We start from the raw sequence: 25,913 nt of genomic DNA on the forward strand, positions 1-25,913 counted from the left end.
TCCGTGTCCTGATGGGCTCGGTCAGCCAAGTGAATGCGGTGATACATCGCTCTCTTTTTCCTCGGGAATCTCAAACCGATGCCGGCTCCTGTGTTTTGCCTTAGGACGAAGCCTTGCCTGCTCCCTTCCAGCCGGCAGCCAAGCCAGTCAGGCACCCGCAAGGCCGAGAAACATTTCAGGGGTTGAAATATGTGACCCGTTCGCAGCACGGAGGATAGAGAACGGAGAACTGTACTATATCCAGAGGGCTGCTAGCTCTGGTCAACATAACATCGCAGCCCTACATAGTACATCGTATATACATCGTATAGGCGGAGATAGATTGTCTTGCACTCGAAGTTCTCCAGGCTTTGTCTTCAAAAATGATTCTTCTGACGACCCTTACACAGAGACAGGAAATAGTTTTTCATCGAAGAAAGTCAGCGCTTGTAACATTCTCCTTTCCGCACTGTCCGCTGAGCCGCTTTGCCTGGCAATGGGGCTAAGTAGAAATTCTGCACATCTATTCGGACGAAATCAACTTAAACAGAATGCAATGCAGATTATCTCCTGTCAACTCACACGCCCGGAACCTTTTCTTTTTTGGGTTACAGCTGCCAATGCAAATCCAAGAGTCTTGGGCTTGAAATTGTCTTGGATTCAATGCACAGACAGAATGTTCTGGAAAATTATCTGGCAATAAGATTAATTAAATCCGAAAGGCATCCCCTATCGCTGAACCTGCATGCTCTGGGGGCTCGGACATATTCGTAAAAGTACACGCTGACAATAATAGAGATACATAAGGTAACAAAATAGCCTAATAGTTAAAAACGGCCAAGAACAATATTAAAAGAGTTAAATGCCACCCATCCGCACCTCATTTGCCGTTGTCAAGTAGTCCGCATCGACATCTTCTCTCCTCCTCAAAAAGGCAGCGTCTTCAAAATCCCCACCGCCAACGCCAACGCCATCGAAAGCGAATGCAGGGTCCCAATTTTCCTGTTCTGGCCTCCCTTTTAGCGTTGAGGCCTTCGATTTCATGGTTCTGTGCTTCCCACTTCTTGGTAATAAAGTCGCTCGTGAGTGGACGAAGGTAGGCTGTGAGAAGAACGAACCCTGAGTATCAAAGTCATCGTCGTCTTCTTCGATTTCGAAACCACGTTTATATGGATTGGGCTTTGGAAGTGAGATAAAGGAGTCAACTGATTGTGTGGACTCCTGGCTGCTTGGCGGAAGTGATTCTTCGTCCAATTGTATTCCCGTCATCATTGGCTCAGATGTGGCCGGAGAATGCTGGGGGAATGACTGTACTCCATAATTCCCAACCTTGAACGCACCGCTGAAAGGAATAAGTTCGGTATATACAGGGGCAGTTGAGCTTCGGGTATGTTCCTCATTCTGGCCCGTGGCCTTGGGCTGGTGGAAGGTAGCCTTGGCTGTGGTTTTCGTCCGATATCCTTCTGAGACAGCTTTCCGCACGCGCATGCCAACTGCCACGAGAGACGCTTGTGTGCTCGGGGGTAGGGCCGGGTGTGGTGAGTGTGTCGGAGCGTTGTAGTTGTAGTGTGAGCATGTCTCGGTTTCAGTTTGCTGTGGCGGCAAGGGAGAGAAGTATTGTGTAATAGGGACCTGGTATCTCCGTTTCTTCGACGAGGCGGCAGTGGTTTTAGGAGCCATGCTGGCTTATTCGAGCTACCAAGCTTGACGATAAAGGTGTCTGTGGGTGATACTCTTGCACGACAGCTCCAAGACCGATAAGAAAAGCTTCTGATAAGAGGCGGGGTGACTATTATATAGTGATGATAGTGCTGATAGTGGTGGCAGGTAAATAGTAAGGAGAGAAAAGTTGCCCTATTCTTGTGACGTCGCAAAAGTCGGAGGTTGGGAGAAAGTCAAAACGCGGCACGCGCCAAGGAGACGCGCTTCTTCCCGTCAATTTAACCCTTTTCGGCAGACTTTATATAGTAGGAGAATGAGGATGGAGATGAAGAAGGCGATAAAGATGATGAATGTCTATGTATTAACCAATCTACAGAGTCCAGAGCACGGGTTTTTACCCCTGGTTTCCTCGTTTCCCTCCCCTTTTGTTCCTTTCATTATGCGCTCTCAGCGTGGCTCGCGTCTCGACAAGACTTCGCTTCCCCTTCGCCTTTGCCTTGCCAAGGGTCATCAGGAAATTCTTCTTTCTGGCCTTCTCTTTGTTTGTCGAACTCTTGCCCAGTTTGTCCTTGGTCTCCTTCTTACGAGCGAGCTTGCTCTTGAACTCCGAGCGATCCGTCTTGGTCTCGTTGACATGGGCGATTTTCTCTAACCGAGTCTGCTTACCAGCCGAGAGAGCAGCGAGACCTTCAATCTCTGCGGCAGTCAGAGGATCGTCAGCGTGTCTGTTCGTAGCAGCTTGCTGTAGTAGCCTCTTGCGCTTGTTCTCGGGCAGCAAGGCATTGACGCTGGCGGCAGCTCGTAGCTCGGCAAGCTTTGCCAGATCGGCAGGCGTGAGGATCCGGCTCGTTGCGAGACGTGATACCTTCTTTGTCTCGGTCTCTTCCGCAGCCTTTTCGCCCTCAGTTTTTGTAGCATCATTGTCATCATCAGTTTTGGCCTTCTTGGCGGTTGGGCCTTCGTCTTCCGAGTCACTGAACACAATATCAACGTCACTCTGGACATCAATCCAGCCTCCAGAGTCGTCGCTGTCGTCCTCCTCCATGTTCCACGCTGCCCAGTCATTTTCATTCTCTTCGTCTTCGTCGGTCTCCCCATCAGACGGAAGACCCTGTTCTCTCCTGTTCTTTCTTCTCTCTTCCTCTTTCCATTTTTCAAGCAATTCGAGGCCTTCTATCTCACCAACTTCCTCCTCTCCGTATCGCTGTGACTTTCTCTCCCCAACCTTCAAGCCCATAGCTGCATCTTTGCCGCGATCTCTCCTCTTCAGCTTCTCTGCGCCAACTTCTCGATATAAGCTCAGCAGTCCTTTGGCAGCCATCATGACGCCCTTGTCTTTACTCTTTCTATACATCACAAGATCCTGTAGAAGGGTATCATTCATCGCCAGAGGCTGTCGAACACATATTTCTCTGATGGCATTTAGTCCAGCTGATGCAACCTCGGCAGCAGATCCCTCAGAGACGAACTCATTTGCAATCTTTTGGATCAAGGGCTCGAGGGTATCTGGAGGAACGAGAGAATGGCAGGATTGAGCAAGTGAGGCCAAGAACGATGTGACGGAGGGTTGTTTTGGAGTAAGATACTTTAGGAAATAGGAGTATAGTTGGATGATGGTAAGTTTGTGTAGGCCAACAAGTCGAGAGACAAGCTGCAGAACCAGTAGCTTTTGTTCAAGGTTCAGTTTAGCCTTGGTATTTTGTAGGTGCTTCTGGAACAAGTTCTCTGCGAACCCTTGGGGGTCGTGTAGAAGATGTAAGGCGGAGAAATTTAATGGGTGAGGCTGGTTCTTCTTCTTCTCCTTCTTTTTCACGATTGCCTTCGCTTTTTCAATAGCTTTTGCTCTCTTCTTTGACCCCTTATTGATGGTAGCTTGATGTTTTACCCTACTGACGTCCACTACATCCTCATCACTGCTCTCGTCTTCAAGCTCCTCTCTCTCTTTATCACCGCCCAGGAAGAAACGAACACCGCCAATGATGACCTTTTCGTTATCAGCCAGGGCAGCTTCTTTCATAATCTCCACAGCTTTTGATTCGGTCCATATTTGGCGTTTCCATAGCTCTCGAGTGATTTTTACAGACCACAGAGCCTTTGATGAGGACCTGTCGGAAGTGACCAAGTTGAAGAGCACGGTCTGGATAGTCCTATTTAGTTTGTGGTTTGTAGTCTTCGCATTTGCTGAGCGCAAATCTGAAACTATTTTCTGGAACAGGAATGCTCGTAGCGTTTTGCTTGGTGTTGAGACCAGAATTGGGAACAGAGTCTGCAGAAGCCTGTTTGAGCCGCAGTTAGCAGGCCGTTGATGAGCAGGCGAGATAAAGCTATATACTCACGTCGATGAGTCAATTATCTCTTTCCGCTTCAAAAGCACCAAGCTCCCAACAATTTTCTCCCGTAAATCCGGACTCAAGACTGCATGGTGCAGTGAAAGCATCTCAATCAATTCTTGTGGAAAATCCTTCGTGATTTCTGGATAGCAATCCGAAATATGCGCCACAAAATCAATCAAGTCAATCAGAGATATTATTCCGGTATCAGTGGCAGCAGACGGCGCAGCCATGAAAATTTCACGGTGGTTTTCATATTGAAGGTGCTGGCTTCGGAAATCTTCGACGTAAGACCTGTTCCGCAGCAGAGCCGGTTAGCCAGGAGAAAAATGGCATTTGCAGGTGCCTTCCCAAATTTTTATATCCAGATAGAGTCCAGATTCACTTAAACTGGATATAACGTACTTTGGGTCTCGTCGAATTTTGTATTGGAGATTTGTTCTGTTGGAGAGAATGTTAGCTACCGTAGGAGAAGCTGCAGAATCAACCACAGCGACGAAAGAGAGCTTAGTTTCACTAACAGGTCAGCATCGACCTTCTCCAATGCGCCCAACTTGCGCTTCCCCATAATGATATAACTAGTTAGATGGAGGGAGTTGGTGTGTTTGTGGTGGTTGAGATATTTGGAGGCTTTGGAGATAAAAAAAAGTTTACTATCTTATCAATTTTTCACGATACACAAGCCTTCCGCCAACCTTTAACTCGAGGAGTCCAACACCACCAGAACTTATCGTTATTAATGACGCTGGTGGAAGGAATATATCTAGCATAAAATAAGACCGTTAAAAACTTTCCTACGTCTAGAGAATGAGGCAAATCCAGGTCGACTGCAATTGGCACGATAAGTTCTGCAAGCTCTGGATCGATGATCGAACATAATTCACAGAATCAACAGCTCGTTATTGAAATGTAGATCATAATAGTTTGCATTGCGGCTACATTAGAAGAAAGGTTATCCATCTTGGATTTTTCCTGTCCCTTCAAACACCATATGGTTCCCATGGCCCAAATTTCACACACAAAATGAAGAGCCGAATCCACATAGAAGAGAAGGACAATTTTATCCTCGCCTCACATACACACCCATGCGCAACACATTAGGGAACAAAACGCAATAACCCCCAAAGTAAAATGTGCACTCTTTGCCATTTTTATCGGTTACTCTTGGCGACACGCTCCAACTCGTCCTTCTTCTTAATGGCGTACGAGTTTGAGGATCCCTTGGCGGCATTGATGAGCTCATCAGCGAGACACTCGGAGATGGTCTTAATGTTGCGGAAAGAGGCTTCACGGGCACCAATGGTGATGAGAGCGATGGCCTGGTTGACACGGCGGAGAGGGGAGACATCAACGGCTTGACGACGGACGGTACCGGCAGAACCAATTCTAGTGCTGTCTTCTCGTGGACCGCAGTTAGAGATAGCATCAACGGTGATTTGGATGGGGTTTTGGTCAGTCATGATGTGAATCTGAAGAAGTGGTTAGTCGACAGGCCTTAACGGTGTATATATATGTAAATTTGGTGATTCATTGAGAATGAGTAAAATACGACGTACGATCTCAAAAGCATGAGCAACAATTCGGACGGCCATGACCTTCTTTCCGTTGTTTCGGCCGTTCATCATGAGAGAGTTGGTGAGACGCTCAATGATGGGGCATTGGGCTTTCCGGAATCGCTTAGCAGCATATCGGCCGGCGGAGTGAGGAGTGTAAACAGGTTGTCGGATCTGGATGTAGTCGCTATATTGCGCAGTAAGAATACAAATGTCAGCATCCAGTTTGCGCCTTAAATGTTTCTTGGTTTCATTTTCCCATCATATTCAAGACTCAATTCCCTTCCCTATGCCTCTCCTTTTTCCCTCGTACTAGAGGGAGGGAACCGCATCTCGCGCAGCAAAAACCTTGCAGGAGAGAAAGTAGACGTACGTCAAAGAGATATCCCGGACCTGAATGTCCTCGTAGCTCCATTTGTTGAAGAGCTTGATGTTGCCCATCTCGGCGGTGACATCCTTGGGCAGCACATCGTAGGCGCCGGTTTCGACCTCGACTTCCCCGTCAGACATGTTGGAAACCGTATAACCTCGAGTCGACGAGTTGATATATGTGGACGAAGGGTGGGCGTTTGGTGGTGGTCGGCGAGTTCGTCCAAGTCGTGCTGCTGTCTTCACGAAGGGAAGAATTAGAGATTCAACTTTCGCTTAAGCGACTTTTTTTTCTTCTCATTTTGCTCTTTGTGGGCTGCGCTTTAGGGCTCGACGCTGATTGGCCAATATATTAAATGCTTAGTCATTGGTAACGAGTCACGTGAAATTATATTAGTCACTTAGTTAGTCATATTAACGCTTTGTCATCATACACGTGACTCAATATCTTTTTTCAACCAAAAAAGGAATTCAAGACGAAGACATTGAAAGCGAGCATTTTGGAAGAGAAGAAGCCGTTGCAGCACTTAAGATAACGCCTAAGTGGCTATCATATGATGAACATGCTATCAGCAATGAGATCTTAGCATGGTTTTTACTCTTATTGACTGAAGTCCCATGCGGAGTATATACGGAGTACTCCTGGGGGAAGTGTCTACAGGCCCCAAGGCAAGCGGACGACGCTTTGGGATGATAACCAATGGATATTGATACGAAATAATGAAAGGAAAGATGTCGCCTTAATCAGACTTCACCGCAGTTCAGGTTGGGCTACAATGGATCCGCTGCGAGACCTTTGTCCAGAGTACGGGGTACGGAGTATATACGCCTTTCATCTCACTCGCAGCTGGTGTGCGGAGCCATCGATAAAACATCGATAAATGCAGAGGCAAGCCCCTTGTCTCCTCCGTACATATCCAACGGTCGCCATGCAGGACTCATGAACTCATGCTCTCGAGATCTAGTTGAGGCAAACAGCGGCAAACAGAATATCATGGTCGAATTATCTCCTTAGGATGGATCATCCCGAGCCCTTTCTCTCGGCAGCATATTTCCCATTGGTGACTGGAACGAAGCCGTCCCGTGTTAACTCGTGGTTTCCTTGACCACTGTGGCGGTTTGCCTGTCCACTTACCATTATCGCGACCTCACCCTGGTTTAGATCTAGGGGCTTGGCGCAGGCGAATCCAATCACTTGCAGCTGGACACCACAACTAAGAAAACCATCAGGCCGCTTTCTTTTCTTTTATCACCGTTAGTGGAACGGACCTGGCTGTTCTTCCAGCCTGCGAGAGACTTTTCCTGTATGTTTCTGGGGACACCACACCCTTTCCTTCCATCCTCAACCATCCGGTTGCTGTGGCCAAGTTTCCGAACCACATGAAGCTCGTCAATATCGTGTGGAACATGAAGCTCCCTGCTGGAATGTAAGTCACTTGCATTTACTTCGTAACTGCCATGCTCTCTGCCTTACATCGGTTGAATGACTGGTCACATTCATTCTTCGCGTCTCAAGGATTTATTAAGCTCTCTATTTATATGCCCCCATGCCTAACTCTTCAAGATAGCCCCTCTTAATACATCTATAGATCACAAAAATAGGGCTTTCTGGGCTATTTATTCATATCAATCTCTTCGCCATCCTTGAAGATGCCAACTTCATCGCCTGTTCATTCGAGTCCATCGAAATCTCACAGCCCTTCACACATTTCATCACCACCTCAACAGCTGTCGGAGCCTGACAACCCCCACGAAAACCCATTGGTATACCCGAAAATATTTTATGGAAGCCCTTTCTGGCGTATCGCCTGCTGATTGTATTCCTCTAGGAGGTGGACGATGACTCCGATTCAGATTTCCCCGAAGACGAGTAAGGGAACTTTTGAAATATAAGTATTGGTAGCTCTTCACGCTAATTCGACTTTTACTATTCTTTAGTAGCGCAAGTGACACTACGTCGATAAAAACGGATATTTGCGCATACCGATTTGAGAATGGTAGGAGATACCACGCCTATAAAGATGGCGCCTACTGGTATGGTATACAACCTCGAGCTCAGCGGTGGCACATATTCTAACACTTCTTTGTACCGAAGGGGGCCTAACGATGATCGACAAAACGAGCAATTAGATATTGCGTACGTTTCTGGGACCTTTTTACTTGTCATAAATGGATTGAAAGCTAATCAAACGTTTAGACATCATATGTTTTCTCTTTTATTAGGTGGAAAACTGCTCCTTGCACCAATCGACGAGAATATACAGGTAAAATCTAGGAGGAGTAGATTTGAAGGGTTGCGCAACCCTACTAATTACTTTGCAGACTGTCCTTGATCTTGGTACTGGCACCGGAATAGTATGTTTTGATGATCCCTTTAACTCATCTATTCAGCCGCTAACTTTCTCTCCTTTAGTGGGCAATGTAAGCTCTCTAATGGCTACCGGCTACATCGGGCGAATGTTTCTAACTGGTTATCTCCAGAGACTTTGCCGACGAATATCCCTCCGCCGAGGTAATTGGAACTGACCTATCTCCAATACAACCCTCTTTTGTTCCACCAAATCTACGGTTCGAAATTGATGACGCGAGCGAGGATTGGACGTTTCCGGTTGACCACTTTGATTTAATACACATACGAGCCCTTTACGGCGCAATATCAGACTGGCCAAAACTTTACTCTCAAGTTCTCACGTACGATTTAACTCATCGCAATATATGAAGGCTCTAATTGTGTAACTCTAACAGTTGTACAGGCATTTGAAACCTGGCGCATGGTTTGACCAGATAGAGATGTCCATCGAATTCCGATCGGATGATGGAACCGTTACTGATGATCATGTGCTCGCGATATGGTCGCGGACGTTTATAGAAGCTGGCGAAAGAATCGGTAAAACTTTTCGAATCGCTGACTTGGCCAAAAAATATATGGGCGAGGCAGGCTTCCAAAACGTCGTGGAGACCAGATTCAAACTTCCCGTGGGAGGTTGGGGGAAAGATAAACAGATAAAACGGCTCGGCCAGTGGAATCTTCTCCATTGTGAGGAGGGCATCGAAGGCTGGGCGATGGCCTTGCTGACCAGAGTCATGCAGGTAAGTTATATTATGTCCACATTTTCTTCAAAAAAAATTTTTTTTTTCAGATTATTTCTCCCCCCCTTGAGATGCCCAAATTATACTAACTTTCGCTGCCTTCTCTAGTGGACTTACGAAGAGGTCCAAATGTTTTTAGCTAAGATGCGGGCCGGGCTTCGCGACCCGAAGACCCATGCATACTTCTATGTGTAAGTTCCCTGCTTGCATCAAAAACTCTTTTTGCCCCCAAATCGCCCACGGATCGGAGATGTTGCACCGTAACAACGAACCAAAAGGCTGACATTTCCACAGAGTCAGCGTCTATGGCCAAAAGCCTTACTCTACATAGTCAACCCCTCTTTGATTCTTCATTACATATAAGGTTCAGCATATACTTTCTTTTAGCGCCTGGGGAAGCCTTTTACCAGGAGATCAACGAACCGGGGATCATGTTATTCCTCTCAAGTCCCACTCTCGAAGGAGTTCACACCCCCTTTCGACTCGCTGCGGAGTACTCCGTACATCTGTAATTACGCTACAGAGTAATGTCGTTTTCAAGGTTCGACTTGCTCTCTTGTATGTCATTTGTCTATTTATTCATGAATATAATAGTAATTTGGTTCGTACAGAGGTTACTTACTACAAACGATACGTTTGAGGATAAAGGAACCAGAACATGAACGTATATCCGCCGTACAACTCAAAAGTAATAATTTCACAAATACTTCCGTACTTAACTGTACTAATATATGCTGGGAGGCTTGTTTGTTTACATTGTACGGCACAGGCCATATAAAACCCGAAGATCGCTAATTCACACTTCTCACAGGCTTCGATAAGTAAATCATGAGGACCTAACACTGCTATGACGTCTACCGAACCCCCCACGGTTTTCCCGATGCTACTGCTTAGCCCATATCTGAATTGAAACCATGTGTTGGTAGCCAACCAATGTTCATGTGTGTGACAAGCGCGGATTTTAAATACGGAGTAGTGAAGCCTGGCTATGGAGTGCAGAATCACAAATTCCAGTCGTATCATTTACTCTAACTAACTATAGATAGTAGATACCAAGCCAGGTGGCCAAATTTCGACAGTTCACCTGTTACCCTGGTGCAAAAACTGCTGATCTAGCACCTTCAGGGGCTGTGGATATCTCGCCCATTTCTCCTTTGCTCGCCGGGTTGAGTTCCACTCCACAACAGGACTGTATCTCAAGCCCACCAGCTCTCTCGTGTACTTACATGTCCAGGTGGCTTTTTAAGGTTCGATATCGTTACTTGTGACGGGGTGGTTGGCTCTTAATATGTATATACGGAGGAGTATAAATTGCGGGCCAGCTTGACAGTTTTAGTCTCGTCTTGCTCCCTATTTATATAATACTGCATATGGCCTTGATGTATTAATGACTGATCTCTTTTTGGTCCCCCAGAGACAGGCTATATCTTAACGTTCTTGGGAAGAACCATGGCTGGCTTTACTGGTTATTTGACTGATCCTTCGTCTCTCGCGACCCTTGCCACAGCTGGAGGACTGGGCATTCTCCTCTGGTATACAGCTGTTGTTATATATCGGATCGCCTTCCATCCATTGGCACATATTCCCGGGCCGTTCCTGGCCAGGGCAACTAATCTATATTCCTTTTATTTCAATGGTATACTTGATGGGAAGTTTTATCTGCAGGTTGAGAAGCTCCATAAGATATACGGTGCGCCACCCGTTTGATTCGTTCCCTGAAAAAAAATTATACAACTTATACAATAAGATCGAAATCATGCTTACGATGTTATCGAGTAGGCCCTGTGGTACGAATAACGCCCGATGAGATCCATCTAAGCAATCCGGAGAACTATGATAAGATTTACCATGTCGGAACCAAGTATAACAAGAGTGCGCCGTTCTACGATGCCTTTGGCGTGGATAAAGCAACCTTCACGACTGCCGATAACAACATTCACCGGATGAAGCGAGCGGCGTTTAACCCATTCTTCTCTCGAAAGCGTGTCCTTGAGCTTGAAGACATTGTCCAGTCAAAGGCCAAAACCCTAGTGAAGCGCATATCTTCTGCGCTCGAGTCTTGCGGGGGTATAGATCTCCATCATGGCTTCAGAGCAATCTCAATCGATGTCATCAGCGACTATGCTTTTGACAACTGTTATAAATTTCTTGAGAAAGATGACTTCGGCGCACCGTTTTTCGATGTGATCCGAGGATTCGGTCCGATGTTTTGGCTCTTCCAGCAGGTTCCCTTTATGCGACCAATCCTGCTAGGGATACCACTATGGATGGCAAAGTTGACCAGCCCATCCTTAACCAGCATGTTGATGTTCCATCAGAGCAGCCGAGAGCAGGTGGCCAGAGTCAAACGCCAGGTCGAAGCAAACGAGAAACCGGAGCGGCTGACTATTTTCCATCAATTCTTAAACCCGGAGTTCATGAAAGACATCCCGACAGTTGAGCAGTTGAAAGATGAAGCGTATATTGTTGTTGCAGCCGCTGCGGACACGACGGGAAATGCCATGACGGTAGCACTATATCACACCGTTTCCTCCCCGAATATATATGCAACGGTGACCGCCGAACTGCGAGAAGCATTCCCGGATCCAAATGGAGACATCGACTTTGTCACTCTTGAGAAATTGCCGTACTTTGTTTGTCATAGCCCTGTACGTATTTTTCATGGGCGAAACGTTGCTGATATTATTTACCATATAGACCGGTATCATCAAGGAAGCCTTGCGGTGAGTGACAGAGTACAGAGCACGAGACTCTTTGATCCAAGCTCGTCATCTCTTCCAAGACAATGACTGACAGGGTATTATATTGTTAGCTTGTCGTTCGGAGTTGTTGGACGCCTTCCGAGAGTCGTCCCAGAGCCCGGAGCCGAGTTCGATGGATATGAAGTACCGGCCGGCGTAAGTACTCCGTACCTCCCCAGCCCCAGTCCCTTTTCAGCAGTACTATTATGTAGATGGATAGCCAACCTCCTGTTTACCTAGACGATTGTGGGCATGAGTTCGTGGACCATGCATCGAAATCAAGACATCTTCCCTGACCCAGACAAGTTTGATCCCTCGCGTTGGCTAGATCCGGCCGCCAGCATCGAACTCGAAAGGTATCTTGTGGCATTTAGCAAAGGATCCCGCGCCTGCGTTGGCATGCAGTAAGTTTTACCAAAGCCCTGTATTCTCTTGCTTTCTTTTTTTCTCTCCCAATTTCTTCATGCGGTCCACCCGTTTCCCTGCAGTATTTCATCCCCGGCCAATCAACCTACCAGTTATGGCGGTCTGAACTCCGTGTGCATGGGGCTAACATGTTTTTTCTTTTTCTCCCTTGTGTCCGGAATCCAGACTTGCGGAGTGCGAGCTATATGTCACCCTCGGCAGAGTGTTGCGCAGCTTCTCTGACCTGACCATCAAGCCCAAGGCACGAGAAGAGCTGCTGTATATGGACTACTTTTCCTCTTATCATCCAGAGAAGTACAACAAGTTCTACTTTGAACTCCCTGGCGGCAAGATAGAACAGTGATGGACGTGGCTTGCCAACCACCGTCGCTTCGACGCCACGCCTTTCTTTCTCTCATACATAGTAGTTATTATCCTGGTGGTTTGTGGCAACACTGGCTTTGATATATTACGAGGCATGGCACTTCCCCCGCCTCTCAGTCTCTCGATTCTCTCTCTTTTGGTTGCTTTTTGTGCCGTGTAACTGCATGTACTGTGTATATACCGAGTTCTAGTAATCGTATTAATATGCCAGCCATGGGACGTGATTTGGAGACAAGATGACAGTAACACTCACATTGTGAAGAACCCCTCCGTATTCGTATCTTCACCTCGAGCCTCATCCTGAAGCGGCCGTAGCATCTGCAGCATCCGCCTGGTGTCGTAGTCTAATGGTCATGATAACTCGTTGTGGACACAGCAAAGCCGAGTTGGTCCCGGTTCGATTCCGGGCGATGCCACATCTTGCTCCAAGTCTTTGTCAGTCAGCCTGTCTTTCGGTCTGGCTCTTCTTCTCTTTTTTTGCTAAATGGTTGCAGAGGGAGGCAGTTTGTGTTGTGATGCTTTATTGTGATGTTTGAGTTTTGTGGCTTCATTTTTCTTCTGCTCAACCAGAGTATTGCGCTAGTTATATACATGGTATGAGCCTCGTCTGGGACTTGGTAGTAAACTAATATATATATATATATATATATATATATATCTATGTATATGATTAATAACCAGCTATTAGATATTTAACAGTTAAAGATCCTCCGACACTCCATACTAAAGAAAACGTCTGCACCTAGGAAGTAGGGCAGTCAGGCAAGCCTTTCTGCCAGAACTTGAGAGCATATTCGCGCAAGAAGCTCGATTCACCAAAGTCCTTATATGGCTGGATATCGCCGGCAGAGTACTTCCCGCCAAGTTTGTTGAGGGCTGGAATGACAAAACTTGCGCCGATGAAGTCTACGAAGGCGAGATCGATGAGCTCAGGTTTGGAGCCGTCGGTAGGGAAGGAAGCGTTGGCCTGGACGTCGATGGGAACCTTGTAGTATGGGATCTTGGAGTGAGGCGTGTCGTCGCCGTCGAGGCCAAAGTCATCGGAGGTGGTGTAGCCGGGGTACAGCATCGAGGAGTCGATGGTGCGGCGGGTGAAGGCCTTGTAGGGCTGGGGGGCCTCACGGCGCTGGAGCTCGATGAATTCCGGCGATGGGTCGGCGCAGACTTCATCTGCGTTGAGCCGGGGAGCGAGCATGGGGGTGTACTCATCCGCACGTTTCTGGTACGGCCCCTTGTTCAGGGCGTCCAGGAGCTGGCTGGCGATGGAATAGGGTACATCGGGCAGGTACTGGAATTGGTTCTTGAAGGGGTAGACGATGTATTCGTCGTCTTTGGTGAAGGGGCCCTTGACGAGGTCGAATCGGACACCGCCGGTGTTGAGGAGGAGGAGCCTCGGCCTATCGGCTCGATCTTCCTTGACGACGACCTTGGACAGCATGTCGATGACGACCTGGTAGATGTTGTTCTTGTCCTCGAAGGGGAGGCAGGACATGCAGTAGGTCTCCGGGACGCATCCGAGAACGGTGGACGTGTTGAGTTCCTTACGGGCATCGGTGATATCGTGGGTGATACGCTGGCCCGGGAGGGTATCGAACTGCCTGTCCTGGGACTTGGAGGCATGGTAGGCAAAGGTCAAGCGGTTCCAGTCTAGGTAACGGCGAGCATAACGGAGGTCCAGTCCCTTGGGCGGGCGAGGGTGAGATTCGGTGGAAGAAGAAGAATCGGTGGCATTGCCCTTGATGGCCCGTCGAGTCGGGTTGGGGACGCCCTTTGGCTTCATGCTGCCTCTGTAGGTACGAGACTTGATTCCGGTCATGGACAGCCATCCGAGGGTCTCGCAGTATCGTCCGGATCCCAGAGCGGTGGAGGTTTCATCGTAGACGACAAAGTCTCTGACATGGTTGTGGCCGCCAAAGGCCTGGATGGGGACACCGGGACGAAGCTCCTGGATCTTCTGGCGCAAGATACGGAGAGCTGGGAACTTGTCATCGGTGCGGGCAGGCGTGTGCCCGAAGATGATGAAGAGGTCGACTGGCTTGGGCGTCTTGACGGCGTCGATGAACCAGGACTCCTGGACAAGGTCTGCAGCTTTGATAACCTTGGAGACGTTGGAGTTTCCGGTGAATTCGAAGAGCACGCCAAAGGCCATGATCTTGAGGCCATGCTGGGTCGTGAAGTAGCGGTACTTTTGGCCGATGTATTCGTACTTGCCCGTCTTCTTGTCGATGATCTGGACGTTGCTGGTCACGTATCTCTCGCCGTAGGCCTTGGAGAAGTTTGCAAACGTCTCGTAGGCAACATCCGTCACGTAGAGCTCATGGTTCCCAATGCTCAGCAGGTCGTAGTCGATGCGAGAGAATATCTCGTTGGAGATGACTCCGTTGGGCGAAGTCGAGTCGCTCAACCCGTTTCCATCGTGCATGTCACCTTGTCCATGATCAGTTATAAAGCGGCAGCTATAAGAAGGAAAAAGAGCATACCGCAGTCAATGAGGAGCAGGTCGACTTTGAGCTTGTCGGCCTTCTTCCTCATATGCTTCACGAAGGAGGCGTAGTCTCCCCAGTCAGCGCCGTAGTTGCGCTCCTTCAGGTGTCCCTCGAGCCAGCCATGGGTATCAGTGGTGTGTAGGAAGTTGAGCTGACCCCATTCGAGAGGTCCCTTGGGCTTCGTGAGGGCTCCCTTTGCCTCTGGCTGCATGCGACGCACCAGTCTGTTGTGCTGGGCCGGCTTGCCTGGGTCGCTGCAGGAGTCGCAGGCCAAAGCAGCGGCCGCGCAGGCAGCGAGACTGACTAGAGTCGAGAAGCGCATCTTGACCAGCTGTCAATTCGTATCTACCACAGCTCGTCTGGCTCTTGAGCTTGTCTGAGGACAGGATTTCGATATATATATATGACCGCCATACTATCCCAGCCATCTCCGGGCCTTGAGCAGATCGGCGGAGTCCACCGCCAGCCCACCAAGTCCGACATCGCCAGCTCTGTCTTACTGACATCAAAAAAGTCCAGGGATTCCCAGCTCACGTCGAGCATGTCGTATCCATTGGCTGAAAGGCATCGATCGGTGATGCGTATGTGTGGGAACCGCAATTTAGGCTGAGCGAGACTTGCAGGCATCTAACCGAGGCGATTTTTCCCATGTTTTCTGTTGAGCCTGTCGAGCAGACATCGTATATACATCGTATATATAATATATAGTATATACATGTTCGATGTATGAAGAGTCCCCTGGCATGGAAGTTCTTCTGGAGAGCGGACTGGACACAGCATCTGTCGCTTCTGGTCCATGGATGGACGGAAGTTAAAACTCGTCTCGAAGACTGCCTGTATACATAGTAGTATGCTCTGCTACATGGCCATAAAAGTCCGAGACCTGGTCTTTGATGGTAGCTGTGGCTTCATGGATTCCTCGTGAGCCTGCGACTCTATAATATGTATCGATATCTGTCTCTACCTTCGCCATCGCTTTTGTCTTCTACTCGACTCTCTACCAACTCCAACGTCCTGTCGGCCCAAGGAGAGTCTCATTGATTGCCTTTACGAAAGCTTCATCGAGCCTTTCTAGAAGGAACAGTTGGAAGGAGCTTCAGTGGCCATCATATATCATTCTACACACGTAGATGTGAGAACAACACTTTCTGTTACTTATGTATTGGTGATTTCTGCAGAGCTTAGCCAAAGTAATCATCTAGATGGACCGCAGACATATGCACCCTAGATTCTGAACCAGGGGTAAGGGAGCAAGGTCCCAGATTCCGATATCTTCACATCCACTTGGTAGGTCCTCAAACACATCGCTGAGTCGATCAGCTCTATGACCTAGCAGTCCCTCTTCAGCCTCTCTATCAGTATCAATGATATGGAGGCTTCTTACGAGAAGAAACCGGTGCTTTTATGGCCGTTTGAATACGAAGGGCTGCGTTCGTCCATAGAGCATGTTGGTTCTGGTGCTGGAATGAGTAAAACATTTGGTCGCCCTCCACCTTAGCCCTCATGCTTGTATCGTCATCCATGTATACCAAGATATCATCAAAACGCAGCTTCACACTATATATAAGATGCTGAAAACATTCAAGATCCTTAATTTATTATTATTATTAACATCTTCAAATTTGTTTGTCGAAAATAAAAAAAATAAAATAAACGCGAGAAGCGCTAAACAACCACGTGACTAGTTTATTCTCTGTGCTTATATAAGCTAGATGAACCTCGGCTTGAACTTTTGATGGCGCAAAAAAGGAGAAAGATTCACAAGGCCGGCTCCGAAGCAGCGATTTTTAGCAGGTTCAAGAATAAATATCGAGCTTCTCGCTCGGTGGAGGGTTTCTCGATGAGGTTTTCGTCCCATCTTGGAGTTTCAACCTGAAAAGAACTGGAAAGAAAGAGTGCAAGGCGGCTTAAGATGGGTGCAACTATATTCGAGGCCCCTCCCCATGATCCTTCAAAGTCGCAGATTGAGAACGTCCTCGAGCTCACGCCAGTGACAGATATCGGACCGGTATGTGCAGCATCTGTTCTTGGGAAAAGGACACGATTGATTAACGGACATTATCTTACTAGGATGTCTTCACGAATACCAGGCCGCTCTGGCACCCTCCAGGCGCTCGAGGTATCTACGGTGGCGCCGCCATAGCCCAATGCCTTTCCGCCGCCCAGAGGACGGTACCGCCGGATTTCTACCCTCATAGTATGCACTGCTACTTTGTCCTGTCTGGAGACTCACAATTACCGGTTCTATACCATGTTGAGCGAGTTCGTGATGGACGGAGTTTTGCAACCCGAACAGTCCAAGCTCGACAGCAGGGACGGCCCATATTTACCACAACCCTAAGTTTTGACCGTGAAGGAAGCGGAGGAGAGAAGCAGATCAAACATACCAGGAAGAAGCCGGATGTTCCCCTGCCAAAGCAGCCAGAGGGATTTGGCCGAGGTCGAGGCCCGTTCGAGTCTAGACAGGTTGGCATGACGAATAGTACGTAAGCATCCGGGAAGCACGCAGATTATATGCATAATAATTCTTATTAAAAAAGTGGTGGATGTATAAAAAATAATAATAGCGCGTGCTTGTGGCTAATGACATGGGTTCGAGCAAATAGGAGATTCCCCCCACGCTGCGGACAGGTCCTTGCAACTATTTAACAAGGCTCGAGGCACCATATCTGCAGAAGGTGGCAGACAGGCCCATCTAACGGCCTTAGCTTACATGTCGGATAGCTACTTCATCGGCACCGTGTCTAAGGTTCACAATATCCGCCGCTTTTCGTCGCCGGGTGCTATAGATAAGGCTGCTGCAGCCCTCAAGAAGGATACGGGCGTTGAAGATGAGCTAGTCAAAAAATACCTTCAGGATCTAGCGGAGCAAGAGGAACAGGAGTTAAAGCTATCAAAACAGACTTCAGCCGACCCCAATATGGAAATAGGCATGATGGTCAGTCTGGATCACACGATATATTTCCACGACAGGCGGAAGTTCCGTGCAGACGAATGGATATTCGCAGAGATGAGGACTCCATGGGCTGGGGCCGGCCGAGGCCTTGTCCTGCAGCAGATGTGGGCTCAAGATGGCACCCTGATCGCGACATGCGTGCAAGAGGTAATTGAAAAAATAAAAAATCCTAATCCCCTTTGATATATTTCTTTTTTTCCTCCCTTCCCTCAACCCTCGAAACACCCTTGCAAGCTCCTAGACAAGACGGCTGACCATTTGACGCAGGGAGTCGTTCGACTTAAGCAAGACAAGCCCCCAAGCAGCAGCAAACTATAATTCCAGTCGACTGTGATTTTTCTCTTTACCGTGCTACACGCCTTTAAATGGAGGATACGCATGTGGCACGGGTACCCTTCTTTTCTTGTTACTTATAGGGCGTCTCTTTCCCCGCAATTACATATATAGAGGTTTTTTTTAATTCGGTTTTGTACGTATCTTTTCTTCTTCTCTTCATGCAAATATAATTGTTTATATGGGCTTCCTCCCAACTACTCATTTCTGTTGAACTAGCAATGCAAAGTTCTAGTTGACAGAGCCTTTATGATAAAAAAAATCAAGTTCAAAATACCACCCACCCTTCCTCTGATGATACATGCCCCTTTCCCATCCCATGCCAATGAAAGAAGAAAAAGCCATCCAAGAAACATGGTATACCATGGATATCAAAATGTCCAACTGTCCAGCCTAAGAAAAAAAAAAGACTATAAAAATGCCTGCTTTGTCAGCAAGCTACGTCATAGCTTCCTTTGCCTGGCAGAAGCTCAGGATTGTTTCTCCCCAATGAGAACGACCTTTGTACGCTGCCATGTCTTCCGGCCAGCTCTCGAAGTCCTTGGCCAGCAGTTGAAGCTCGGCAAGGGGCAGATCCTGCAGGAACGAGACCGTTGTTTTGACCGTGAAGAGGATACCATTGGATACGGGGAGACGAGAGAAGGTTTGCCTCTCACGACGGATGAGGACACGCTCAGGGGTGGGCTTGGTATGGTCCTGCAGCAGGCCTTCGGGTTGGAAGAGGATAGATTCCCATGGCTCGTCTGGCTGGATGACCTGGATGAAGTAGCTGGAGCGTTCCATGGGTGATTCAGGGGTTAGCCGGGCCATGAACCTATATATCAACACGTCAGCGGGAGTGAATCATGAAATGAGCGGTCACTGAACCAAACGAACAACAAAGGGACAATATGAAGATATCAAGGCAGGCATACTTGTTCACGGAAAAGGCAATCTGTCGAGCCCACTGCGGTACGGGTGCATGCATCTCGTTCAGCGTTGATCCCATGCGTGTATTGGCAGACCAGCCAATAAGGAATGCACTGGACGTTGCAGCCCTACAATATTGAATATCATCAGCAAGTTGAACTCCCTTTTTCGAAAGTCGATAGCTAATTTGTTTGATAGATTTAACGTACACATAGTGGTCACCGTTGTCGTTCTTAAGGAGGATGGTCATGTCTTCCATGGCCAACCTAGCGGCTGCTTCCAGAGGCGGAATACTGCCGTTCTCAAGGGGGAACTCTTCTCCCATACGTTTATTTCTTACGACAGTGCCGGATGTTGACTCTTTGAGCTCAAACATACCAGGGTGTGTCTTGCACAGGAAGGAGGACACCTCCTTCAGGGCCTCACTGCATGCACCTTTTGCTTCAGGGAGGCACTGTGAGACCTCTCGGTTCCGGGTGTTAAACAGGCTTGCTCGAACTTCATGCCTAGCGGTATAGGTATCATCAACGACAAGCCAGCCAGCCTTGTCCATTCTCTTGAGGCCCATAGTGATTCGATATTTCGGCTTCTCTCGCACTGGAGCTGGAGTTGGAGCTGGAACAGAACTTGGAACTGGAACAGTTATTCCCTGGGTACGTTTCCCGGTCTTTTGATCCCGGATACTCCATGAGGAACGAGAGAGCAATTTGTGTGTCCAGGTCAGGGTGATACAGATGATGGCCACCAGGTAGGCGGCGTTAAAGAGGATGAACATGATGGCAACGATTCTATGGATGACGGCAACGGGCAATATCCCATATAAAAATGAATGTTATTGCAGCAAAAAGAAAGCGGTCGAGGAAAGAGCTCGAACAGAATGAAATATATGGGGACTTAAAGCGAAATCCATTTCTTACGGCCAACAGAGAAAGAAAATAAAAGAAGAGGAAACAGGATTCCTGAAGGGATTTTATTCCAGCAAGGAGCAAAAGTCCCGGAAGTCTCAGTCAATATAGCCCAGTCCAGTCACACACTGAACAGTGTCGGCCCCATTGATAGCGAGCTGAGCCACCGAAGCAATGAAAAATCCGCCAACGATCCCTATTCGTGAATGTGAGACAAGCACTTGGGCTGGGTCTACGAGCAGACATACGATCATTCACAAGCTCAACCCTTGGAGATGACAAGAAGAAAAAAGCATCAAACCATTACCCTATCCCCTCTCTTCTCCCAAGCCATCCATAAAACATATGCCTTGGGTGTGGATAAGTTGTTTTTATTTTCCTGCAGGCAATCGCGCGAAGGTAAAGGGGGTTCCACCGCTAACTAAACTCATGCTTTTTCACAGTCCATCATCCTTAATCCATGGTCCATGGCCCACGGCTTCAGATCGCCTGTCCTTGTCCGTGCGCCGACCAAATTTCCCTGGGCTCACAGCAGCTGGAGAGGGCCGGAATGAGTGGTTGAGAGACCGCTGATTGAATGGCTTTGTGACGCCGACTACGGAGAGATATGCCATCAAGGGCGTTTGAATACGGCGTGGAAACGGCATTAGGTACGCAAATAACACTCAAGTATGTAAAATAGTCTGTATGACTGAATTGCTCCTTTTTGCTTTTTTCTTTTCTTTTTCTTACTCACTTCGGGATGGAAGAAGGCCACGCGATCTTTCGATTCCACCCTGGCTATTCCATCCTCTTTGATGAAGTATATGAAACGGGGAGCTCACCGATGATGGAATTGATACAACGCTGACGACTTGGATAGATCTATGCGCCCTCTTGCCCCAGCAGCCTGCTATGCTCGTGACAGCAGCTATTACCAATTTAGCCGATTATACCGAGGAGCTACGCCTATAAATATATACACTTGCATTTTTTATGCTCTTTTGAGGTGCGACAACGGCCAAGCAGCGTTCCATGTCGATGGTTGACTTTTAGTCCGTACCCACCCCCGCGACAGAGATCCCTGTGTTATATCAGAAGGGCTATTATTGACTAGCACTAATTATTTCTGCGCAGAGGGCGGCTGTTTGCTTGTCACCAGCCTTTGCCTCCCTACCTACTAACCGATGTGGCTTGTAATAAGTACGAAGCGCAAATCGAGAGCACAACGTCGAAGAAAGGAGAGAATGAATCTCATCCCATCCACAATGGTTTCCTCGACCTCGTAAAACCGTGAAGTATGAATTCGAAGTAGGCCGAAGTATGATTTGGCTTTTTCTCCCTGGTTGTTCGTTGCTTTTTCGTCAACTGTCATTCCTGCAAGTGTTTTCAATTCAGTCTGTCCTCCTCCAACTTGGCCAGTATGCAAAGACGAGCTGAATGTCACCTCTGGGCCCTCGTTGGACAAACTCCAAGCAGGGGTTCGCTGGCAGACAAAACCGTCTGGACCGTTGGACGGTGGAGTAGTGGAGGAAAGGTCATTCAGTCGGTCAACCTTTCGACATTCTGGCGCTCGGTGAAAAACCCCCACGATACACTCCAATCGTTTTATCCCTTTGCTTTTTTACAAAGTGGCTAGAAGTGGCGGACAGGGAGCGAAAACGCCTTGCAGGGGATCAGGGGATAAGTGGCTTCTCGTAGCCAACGAGCCTACCTATGACAGCTGAATGGACCTCCCGTTTCTCGCAGATGAGATAGCCGGCTGAGCAGAATCACAAAGGCACAAACAGGTCGATTCTCGTTATTTCTCCTTCGCAATTTGTGCTCCGAGTGATTCCATCCCCCTGTCCAGCGCTGCGCCTCGTACTGCATGAATTGAACATGAAAAGCATCCTCACAAGTGACCATCTACATGCTTTGAGCGGAGAACATCCATAAGCACAGTCCAGGATCCATAAAGTTATGTTTTTCTCCATATTGCGGTGTTTTATGCGACTGGTTTACCGCGGTAGCCGTGGCTGCAACTTTTCCAGCTAGCCCCCTAGTCGCTAGCTGCAAGCCACTGCGTTGTGCCATGCCAGGTGGTCAAGTGAGCTTTTGCCCAATCCATCTTCACCGAGAAAGGATCTATTTCGCACCGAGAAGGCAAAGAAGAGAGCTGCCAAGTGATGTGCAAGCACTGTTGCCCGATAATAAATATTTTTGACATCGGCAATGAGCAACGAACACCTGGAGACGGGTATGCAACGATCGCAGCGACAGCTAAATAAATGCCTCTCCGAAAACGAATGAGTAAAAGCGACGTGGAAAAAGAGAAGCAAAGCAGAAGGAAAAAGGCGCATTCGACCTGCCTGGGTGCCTAACTGTATCCCAGCTACATACACGGCAACGTATTACCTCAAAGAAGCAAAAAAGGAGGACCGAGACGAGAAAGGGAGGAGGTCGCGTGTCTGTTCTCCAGATAAAGTCAATCCCAGGGGGCTCTCTAACTTGCACAGCCTCCTCTTTATCTTCACGCTTCATGCTTAATGCAGGGATAAAGCGACATGGAGGCGGATGACTGGTCGATTCTGCATCTGCAGCATTCGTCTTTCTTTGCTTTTCCCGCTGGCCCGTCAGCATGTTAGCCTGTCAGGCCTATCCTTGTATATCCATCTGGCTGTTCGGGGAGGGAAAGAAAGAAAAGTGAAGAAAAAAGGATATGCCCAGCGATTTATGTAAAGATCGTATGATCGTCAGTGGAATAAGAGCATTGGGCTTCTTTTCTTCTTTCCTCATTACTTTACTTTCGGGTAAGAGCTGGTCTTTTCTTTTGTACAGTAGCAAACAACAGGAATAAGAAAAGGAAACGGGAGCGGTCTGTCAGTAAGGCAGACAGGCAACTAGTCAGCCACATAAGGAGTGATACGGAGTAGAAGAAGAACGATGTTTTTATTTGGTATTTAGCTAACGATAAAGATATGCTGGGCCAGTCGGATCAAGGGGTAGGTAGGCGGGGGTATATAAAATGGTAGAGCAAGGCTGGCTATATTACTTAGCAGAGCAGAGCAGGTCGAGCGTGCGTTAGTATGCTGTGATGTTTCTGTAGATATCGTAGATGGCGTGAATGCTGTGTGTGTGTGCTGAAGCTGCGTGAGTATGAGCAAGGTAGAATAAACCGGCACCAACTCAACAATGGGTAAAAGAAAGGCATGAAGGGTAGGTAGAGAAAAAGAAAAGAAAAGAAATCTATCACGGATAAAAGTCAAGGCCAATAAACCAAGGCGTAATTCGACGGGGGGAAAGGGGTGGGACCGAAGCTCCTGTCTCCTTTCTCCATCTCTCGAGGTAATTTTTTTGCTTAGAACTACCCTCTCTTTCGATTTATTTGTTTTCATCGGCTTTTTTTGGGTTGTCCTCTTGCATGACTGAGGTAGGGAGGGAGGAAGGGAGAGGTCGATGGGAATACCAAAGTACCTAACTATCGGAATCTTGCTGAACAACGTCCCATAACTTCTCCCTGGCAGACGAGTTCGGCGTTGAACTCACTTCCGTCCAGTGTTAGGTAAATGTCGAAGTAGACACGATAGAAAGTACCCTGGGGCGTGTCCATACGCTCAAAGTCCTTTTCTAGGTTTTTGCGAGACAAGTCGGACGTGAGAGTGACAACTTCCTTGATTCCTATACATCGAACCGACAGTTAGTTTACTGTTAGGTGTTATGGAAAGGAATGAATCTTAGAAAAGGGGGAGGGGAATCTTACGTGGATCCTTGGTATATTCCGGACAGACATCCTCGTCGCAGGCGTATAGGATATCCTCATACATCAGTGTCGCACCGGGCGCTACCTGTCTGAAGAAGCTGACCTTGACAGGTTCGCCGTTCTTGATACGTTCACCCTTTTGCACGAATATCTGGCGTGTGTATTTGCATCTGTCCTTCCCGTCAAGAGACGGGACGCGGTATTGCTCGGGGTGATGGCCCTCCTTGAACGGCTGCAGTGTGGCCATTAGGTAATGTCTACGGGCCACACGGGAGGTAACAACACGCTCGGTAATACCGGCTGTTACAGCTCCCTTTACGATGGCGGCAACGGAGTCCATGGGGCGGACGACCTTGGACTGGTACTGTGGGGGGACATGAAGTTTTATTTGCTGGAAGAGATATTCCGATGCACCGAATCCACCGACGACAAGGACGTTCTATACATAACGTTATTAGAATATGACGAAAAACTGAACATTTTAGTTTACTCACTTGCAATGGCCTGTTCTGTGCCTGGATGGCAATGATCTGGTTCCTAACCAGCTCCAAAATACGATTGACCACGGGCTCGAAACATTGCAGGATCTCCTCGTTGGTAAAGGTCATGTAACCTTCCTCAATGCCGGCCTCCGGGAAGTCAGCCTCGATACCTACGTCAACGGCCCACTTTTGCCCGTTATTCCTGAAATCGGCCTTGATTCTGTTCTCAAAATCCATGATACACTTGGCATATACCTTTCCGGCCGTGCGCGAGCCATCAGGCAGCTTCATCTTTCTGATCTTTGCCCGCAGGATGTTACTGAAATTACGATTGAGGGCGGTGGAACCACAGCTGTCACCAGAACCGGCCGTACACTCGCAGACGCTGAATGGGGTCTCCTCATCAACTTCGTAGGCGATGAGATCGACGGTTCCACCACCACAGTCGACGATGAGGATCGCATCATGGATCTTGAGGTTGAGGAGACCAGTCTTTGCACAGAACATGGCGGCAGCCTCTGGTTCGGTGATCAGGGTGAGACGATTATCGTTTTCATCGCGCAGGAAACCGGCCTGGATGGCGGCAGCACGAGTCGCGGCCTTACCAGCGTCGTTCCAGATGGCGGGGACAGTCAAGAAGTAGCGGATGTTGCGTTCTTCACGGTTAAATACCTCACCCAGCGTCTTCTGGAGCTGGTTTCGCATGGCACCGCGTAGATGGAAGAGGTAGTCAGCCGCAACATCGATTTCCGATTTCCCTGGCGGTAGAGGGGGGAGGTTTATGGGGTCGATGTAGGTATTTCCGCCGGAAGACATGAGCTGTAGCTTGAACCATTCTACCTTTTGTACGCCTGCTTTTGGGTATCCGGTGGGAGCGAGAGCATCGGCAATATCAGGCCCCCAACCCACGACCTTTTGATACTGGTCGTAGTATAGCACTGTAGGTATCTAATAACTCATTAGCATTAGAATCGTGTATAAGTATGTTATAATGGCTACCTTTTGTTTGGTATGTGTGCCAGCACCCGGCCACTCGGTGATGATATCCTCTCGCGCCTCCGTATTGGTCGCAAAAGCATAGGCAACGCCAGAGAAAGTGGTACCAAAATCAATACCCACAATCAGCTGTGCCTTGCTCCGCGCCTGGTTGTCGAGCTCTCCGGTATGCCCCCGAAAGGGCGCGAGGGGCTGTGGGATGCCATGGCCCTGTCCGGCCGACTGAGGCGGATAGCCACCATACCCCGGCGGAGGAGGGGCAGAGGACATGCCACCTGTAGGGTATGGGACGCCCACGCCGGTATTCAGAGGCGGTGGATGGTGGGCGAGCTGCTGACCGTGCTGGTGGCCTGGCGGGAGCGGGCTGGCAGGTCTGCCGGCACCGGGAGCGTAGGTGTAGCTGGGCGGACGGCCGAGATGATTCTGCGGGTTCATGGGGAGACTGGCGGACGAGGCGTTTGGGTTGGATGTGTTGCCTGGAGGCGGCGACGGCTGGGAGGGCGACCCGTTGGGCGTGCTGGTAGAGGTGGTTGTAGGAGCGAGAGAGGAGCCGCTTTTGCGCTTGTTGCCAAAACCGAAGGACTTGAATCGAGAGCTCATGAGATCCATAAA

At 48.5% G+C, this 25,913-nt stretch overlaps 10 protein-coding genes and 1 non-coding gene across 11 annotated transcripts; 4 read left to right on the plus strand and 7 right to left on the minus strand.

The window, feature by feature from the left end:
- Positions 1-837: 837 nt before the first annotated feature.
- Positions 838-1,659, minus strand: MCYG_06520 (conserved hypothetical protein; the record flags this gene model as incomplete). The annotated part of the gene is made up of 1 exon (XM_002844510.1): positions 838-1,659. One exon carries the CDS (start codon positions 1,657-1,659, stop codon positions 838-840), a length of 822 nt encoding a protein of 273 aa, XP_002844556.1.
- A 376-nt stretch (positions 1,660-2,035) lies between these two features.
- Positions 2,036-4,539, minus strand: MCYG_06521 (SDA1 domain-containing protein; the record flags this gene model as incomplete). Its single annotated transcript, XM_002844511.1, has 4 exons — positions 2,036-3,917; positions 3,978-4,265; positions 4,377-4,412; positions 4,493-4,539. The coding sequence occupies 4 exons, from the start codon at positions 4,537-4,539 to the stop codon at positions 2,036-2,038; spliced, it is 2,253 nt and encodes a 750-aa protein (XP_002844557.1).
- A 583-nt stretch (positions 4,540-5,122) lies between these two features.
- MCYG_06522 (40S ribosomal protein S5) lies at positions 5,123-6,113 on the minus strand (the record flags this gene model as incomplete). The annotated part of the gene is made up of 3 exons (XM_002844512.1): positions 5,123-5,440; positions 5,528-5,711; positions 5,898-6,113. The coding sequence occupies 3 exons, from the start codon at positions 6,032-6,034 to the stop codon at positions 5,123-5,125; spliced, it is 639 nt and encodes a 212-aa protein (XP_002844558.1).
- A 1,430-nt stretch (positions 6,114-7,543) lies between these two features.
- On the plus strand, positions 7,544-9,178 carry MCYG_06523 (UMTA; the record flags this gene model as incomplete). The annotated part of the gene is made up of 10 exons (XM_002844513.1): positions 7,544-7,657; positions 7,723-7,763; positions 7,832-7,927; positions 7,989-8,030; positions 8,091-8,157; positions 8,216-8,248; positions 8,307-8,314; positions 8,375-8,584; positions 8,647-8,983; positions 9,092-9,178. The coding sequence occupies 10 exons, from the start codon at positions 7,544-7,546 to the stop codon at positions 9,176-9,178; spliced, it is 1,035 nt and encodes a 344-aa protein (XP_002844559.1).
- Positions 9,179-10,432: 1,254 nt separating this feature from the next.
- Positions 10,433-12,493, plus strand: MCYG_06524 (benzoate 4-monooxygenase cytochrome P450; the record flags this gene model as incomplete). The annotated part of the gene is made up of 6 exons (XM_002844514.1): positions 10,433-10,673; positions 10,763-11,631; positions 11,681-11,706; positions 11,796-11,880; positions 11,965-12,128; positions 12,316-12,493. 6 exons carry the CDS (start codon positions 10,433-10,435, stop codon positions 12,491-12,493), a joined length of 1,563 nt encoding a protein of 520 aa, XP_002844560.1.
- Positions 12,494-12,846: 353 nt separating this feature from the next.
- Positions 12,847-12,929, plus strand: MCYG_10567. The gene has a single exon. It is a non-coding gene; the product is annotated as a tRNA-His (tRNA).
- Positions 12,930-13,255: 326 nt separating this feature from the next.
- MCYG_06525 (ser/Thr protein phosphatase) lies at positions 13,256-15,210 on the minus strand (the record flags this gene model as incomplete). The annotated part of the gene is made up of 2 exons (XM_002844515.1): positions 13,256-14,940; positions 14,994-15,210. The coding sequence occupies 2 exons, from the start codon at positions 15,208-15,210 to the stop codon at positions 13,256-13,258; spliced, it is 1,902 nt and encodes a 633-aa protein (XP_002844561.1).
- A 1,701-nt stretch (positions 15,211-16,911) lies between these two features.
- On the plus strand, positions 16,912-18,273 carry MCYG_06526 (acyl-CoA thioesterase II; the record flags this gene model as incomplete). Its single annotated transcript, XM_002844516.1, has 4 exons — positions 16,912-17,007; positions 17,070-17,481; positions 17,606-18,102; positions 18,202-18,273. 4 exons carry the CDS (start codon positions 16,912-16,914, stop codon positions 18,271-18,273), a joined length of 1,077 nt encoding a protein of 358 aa, XP_002844562.1.
- A 433-nt stretch (positions 18,274-18,706) lies between these two features.
- Positions 18,707-19,972, minus strand: MCYG_06527 (conserved hypothetical protein; the record flags this gene model as incomplete). The annotated part of the gene is made up of 3 exons (XM_002844517.1): positions 18,707-19,102; positions 19,203-19,325; positions 19,407-19,972. 3 exons carry the CDS (start codon positions 19,970-19,972, stop codon positions 18,727-18,729), a joined length of 1,065 nt encoding a protein of 354 aa, XP_002844563.1.
- A 567-nt stretch (positions 19,973-20,539) lies between these two features.
- MCYG_06528 (uncharacterized protein) lies at positions 20,540-22,157 on the minus strand (the record flags this gene model as incomplete). Its single annotated transcript, XM_002844518.1, has 3 exons — positions 20,540-20,766; positions 21,267-21,678; positions 22,086-22,157. The coding sequence occupies 3 exons, from the start codon at positions 22,155-22,157 to the stop codon at positions 20,540-20,542; spliced, it is 711 nt and encodes a 236-aa protein (XP_002844564.1).
- A 1,287-nt stretch (positions 22,158-23,444) lies between these two features.
- On the minus strand, positions 23,445-25,901 carry MCYG_06529 (conserved hypothetical protein; the record flags this gene model as incomplete). The annotated part of the gene is made up of 5 exons (XM_002844519.1): positions 23,445-23,488; positions 23,610-23,741; positions 23,824-24,262; positions 24,318-25,253; positions 25,305-25,901. The coding sequence occupies 5 exons, from the start codon at positions 25,899-25,901 to the stop codon at positions 23,445-23,447; spliced, it is 2,148 nt and encodes a 715-aa protein (XP_002844565.1).
- Between the last annotated feature and the right edge of the window lie 12 nt (positions 25,902-25,913).

Source organism: Microsporum canis, genomic scaffold (genome assembly GCF_000151145.1).
Source record: "Microsporum canis CBS 113480 supercont1.6 genomic scaffold, whole genome shotgun sequence".
Classification (NCBI taxonomy): Eukaryota; Fungi; Ascomycota; class Eurotiomycetes; order Onygenales; family Arthrodermataceae; genus Microsporum; species Microsporum canis.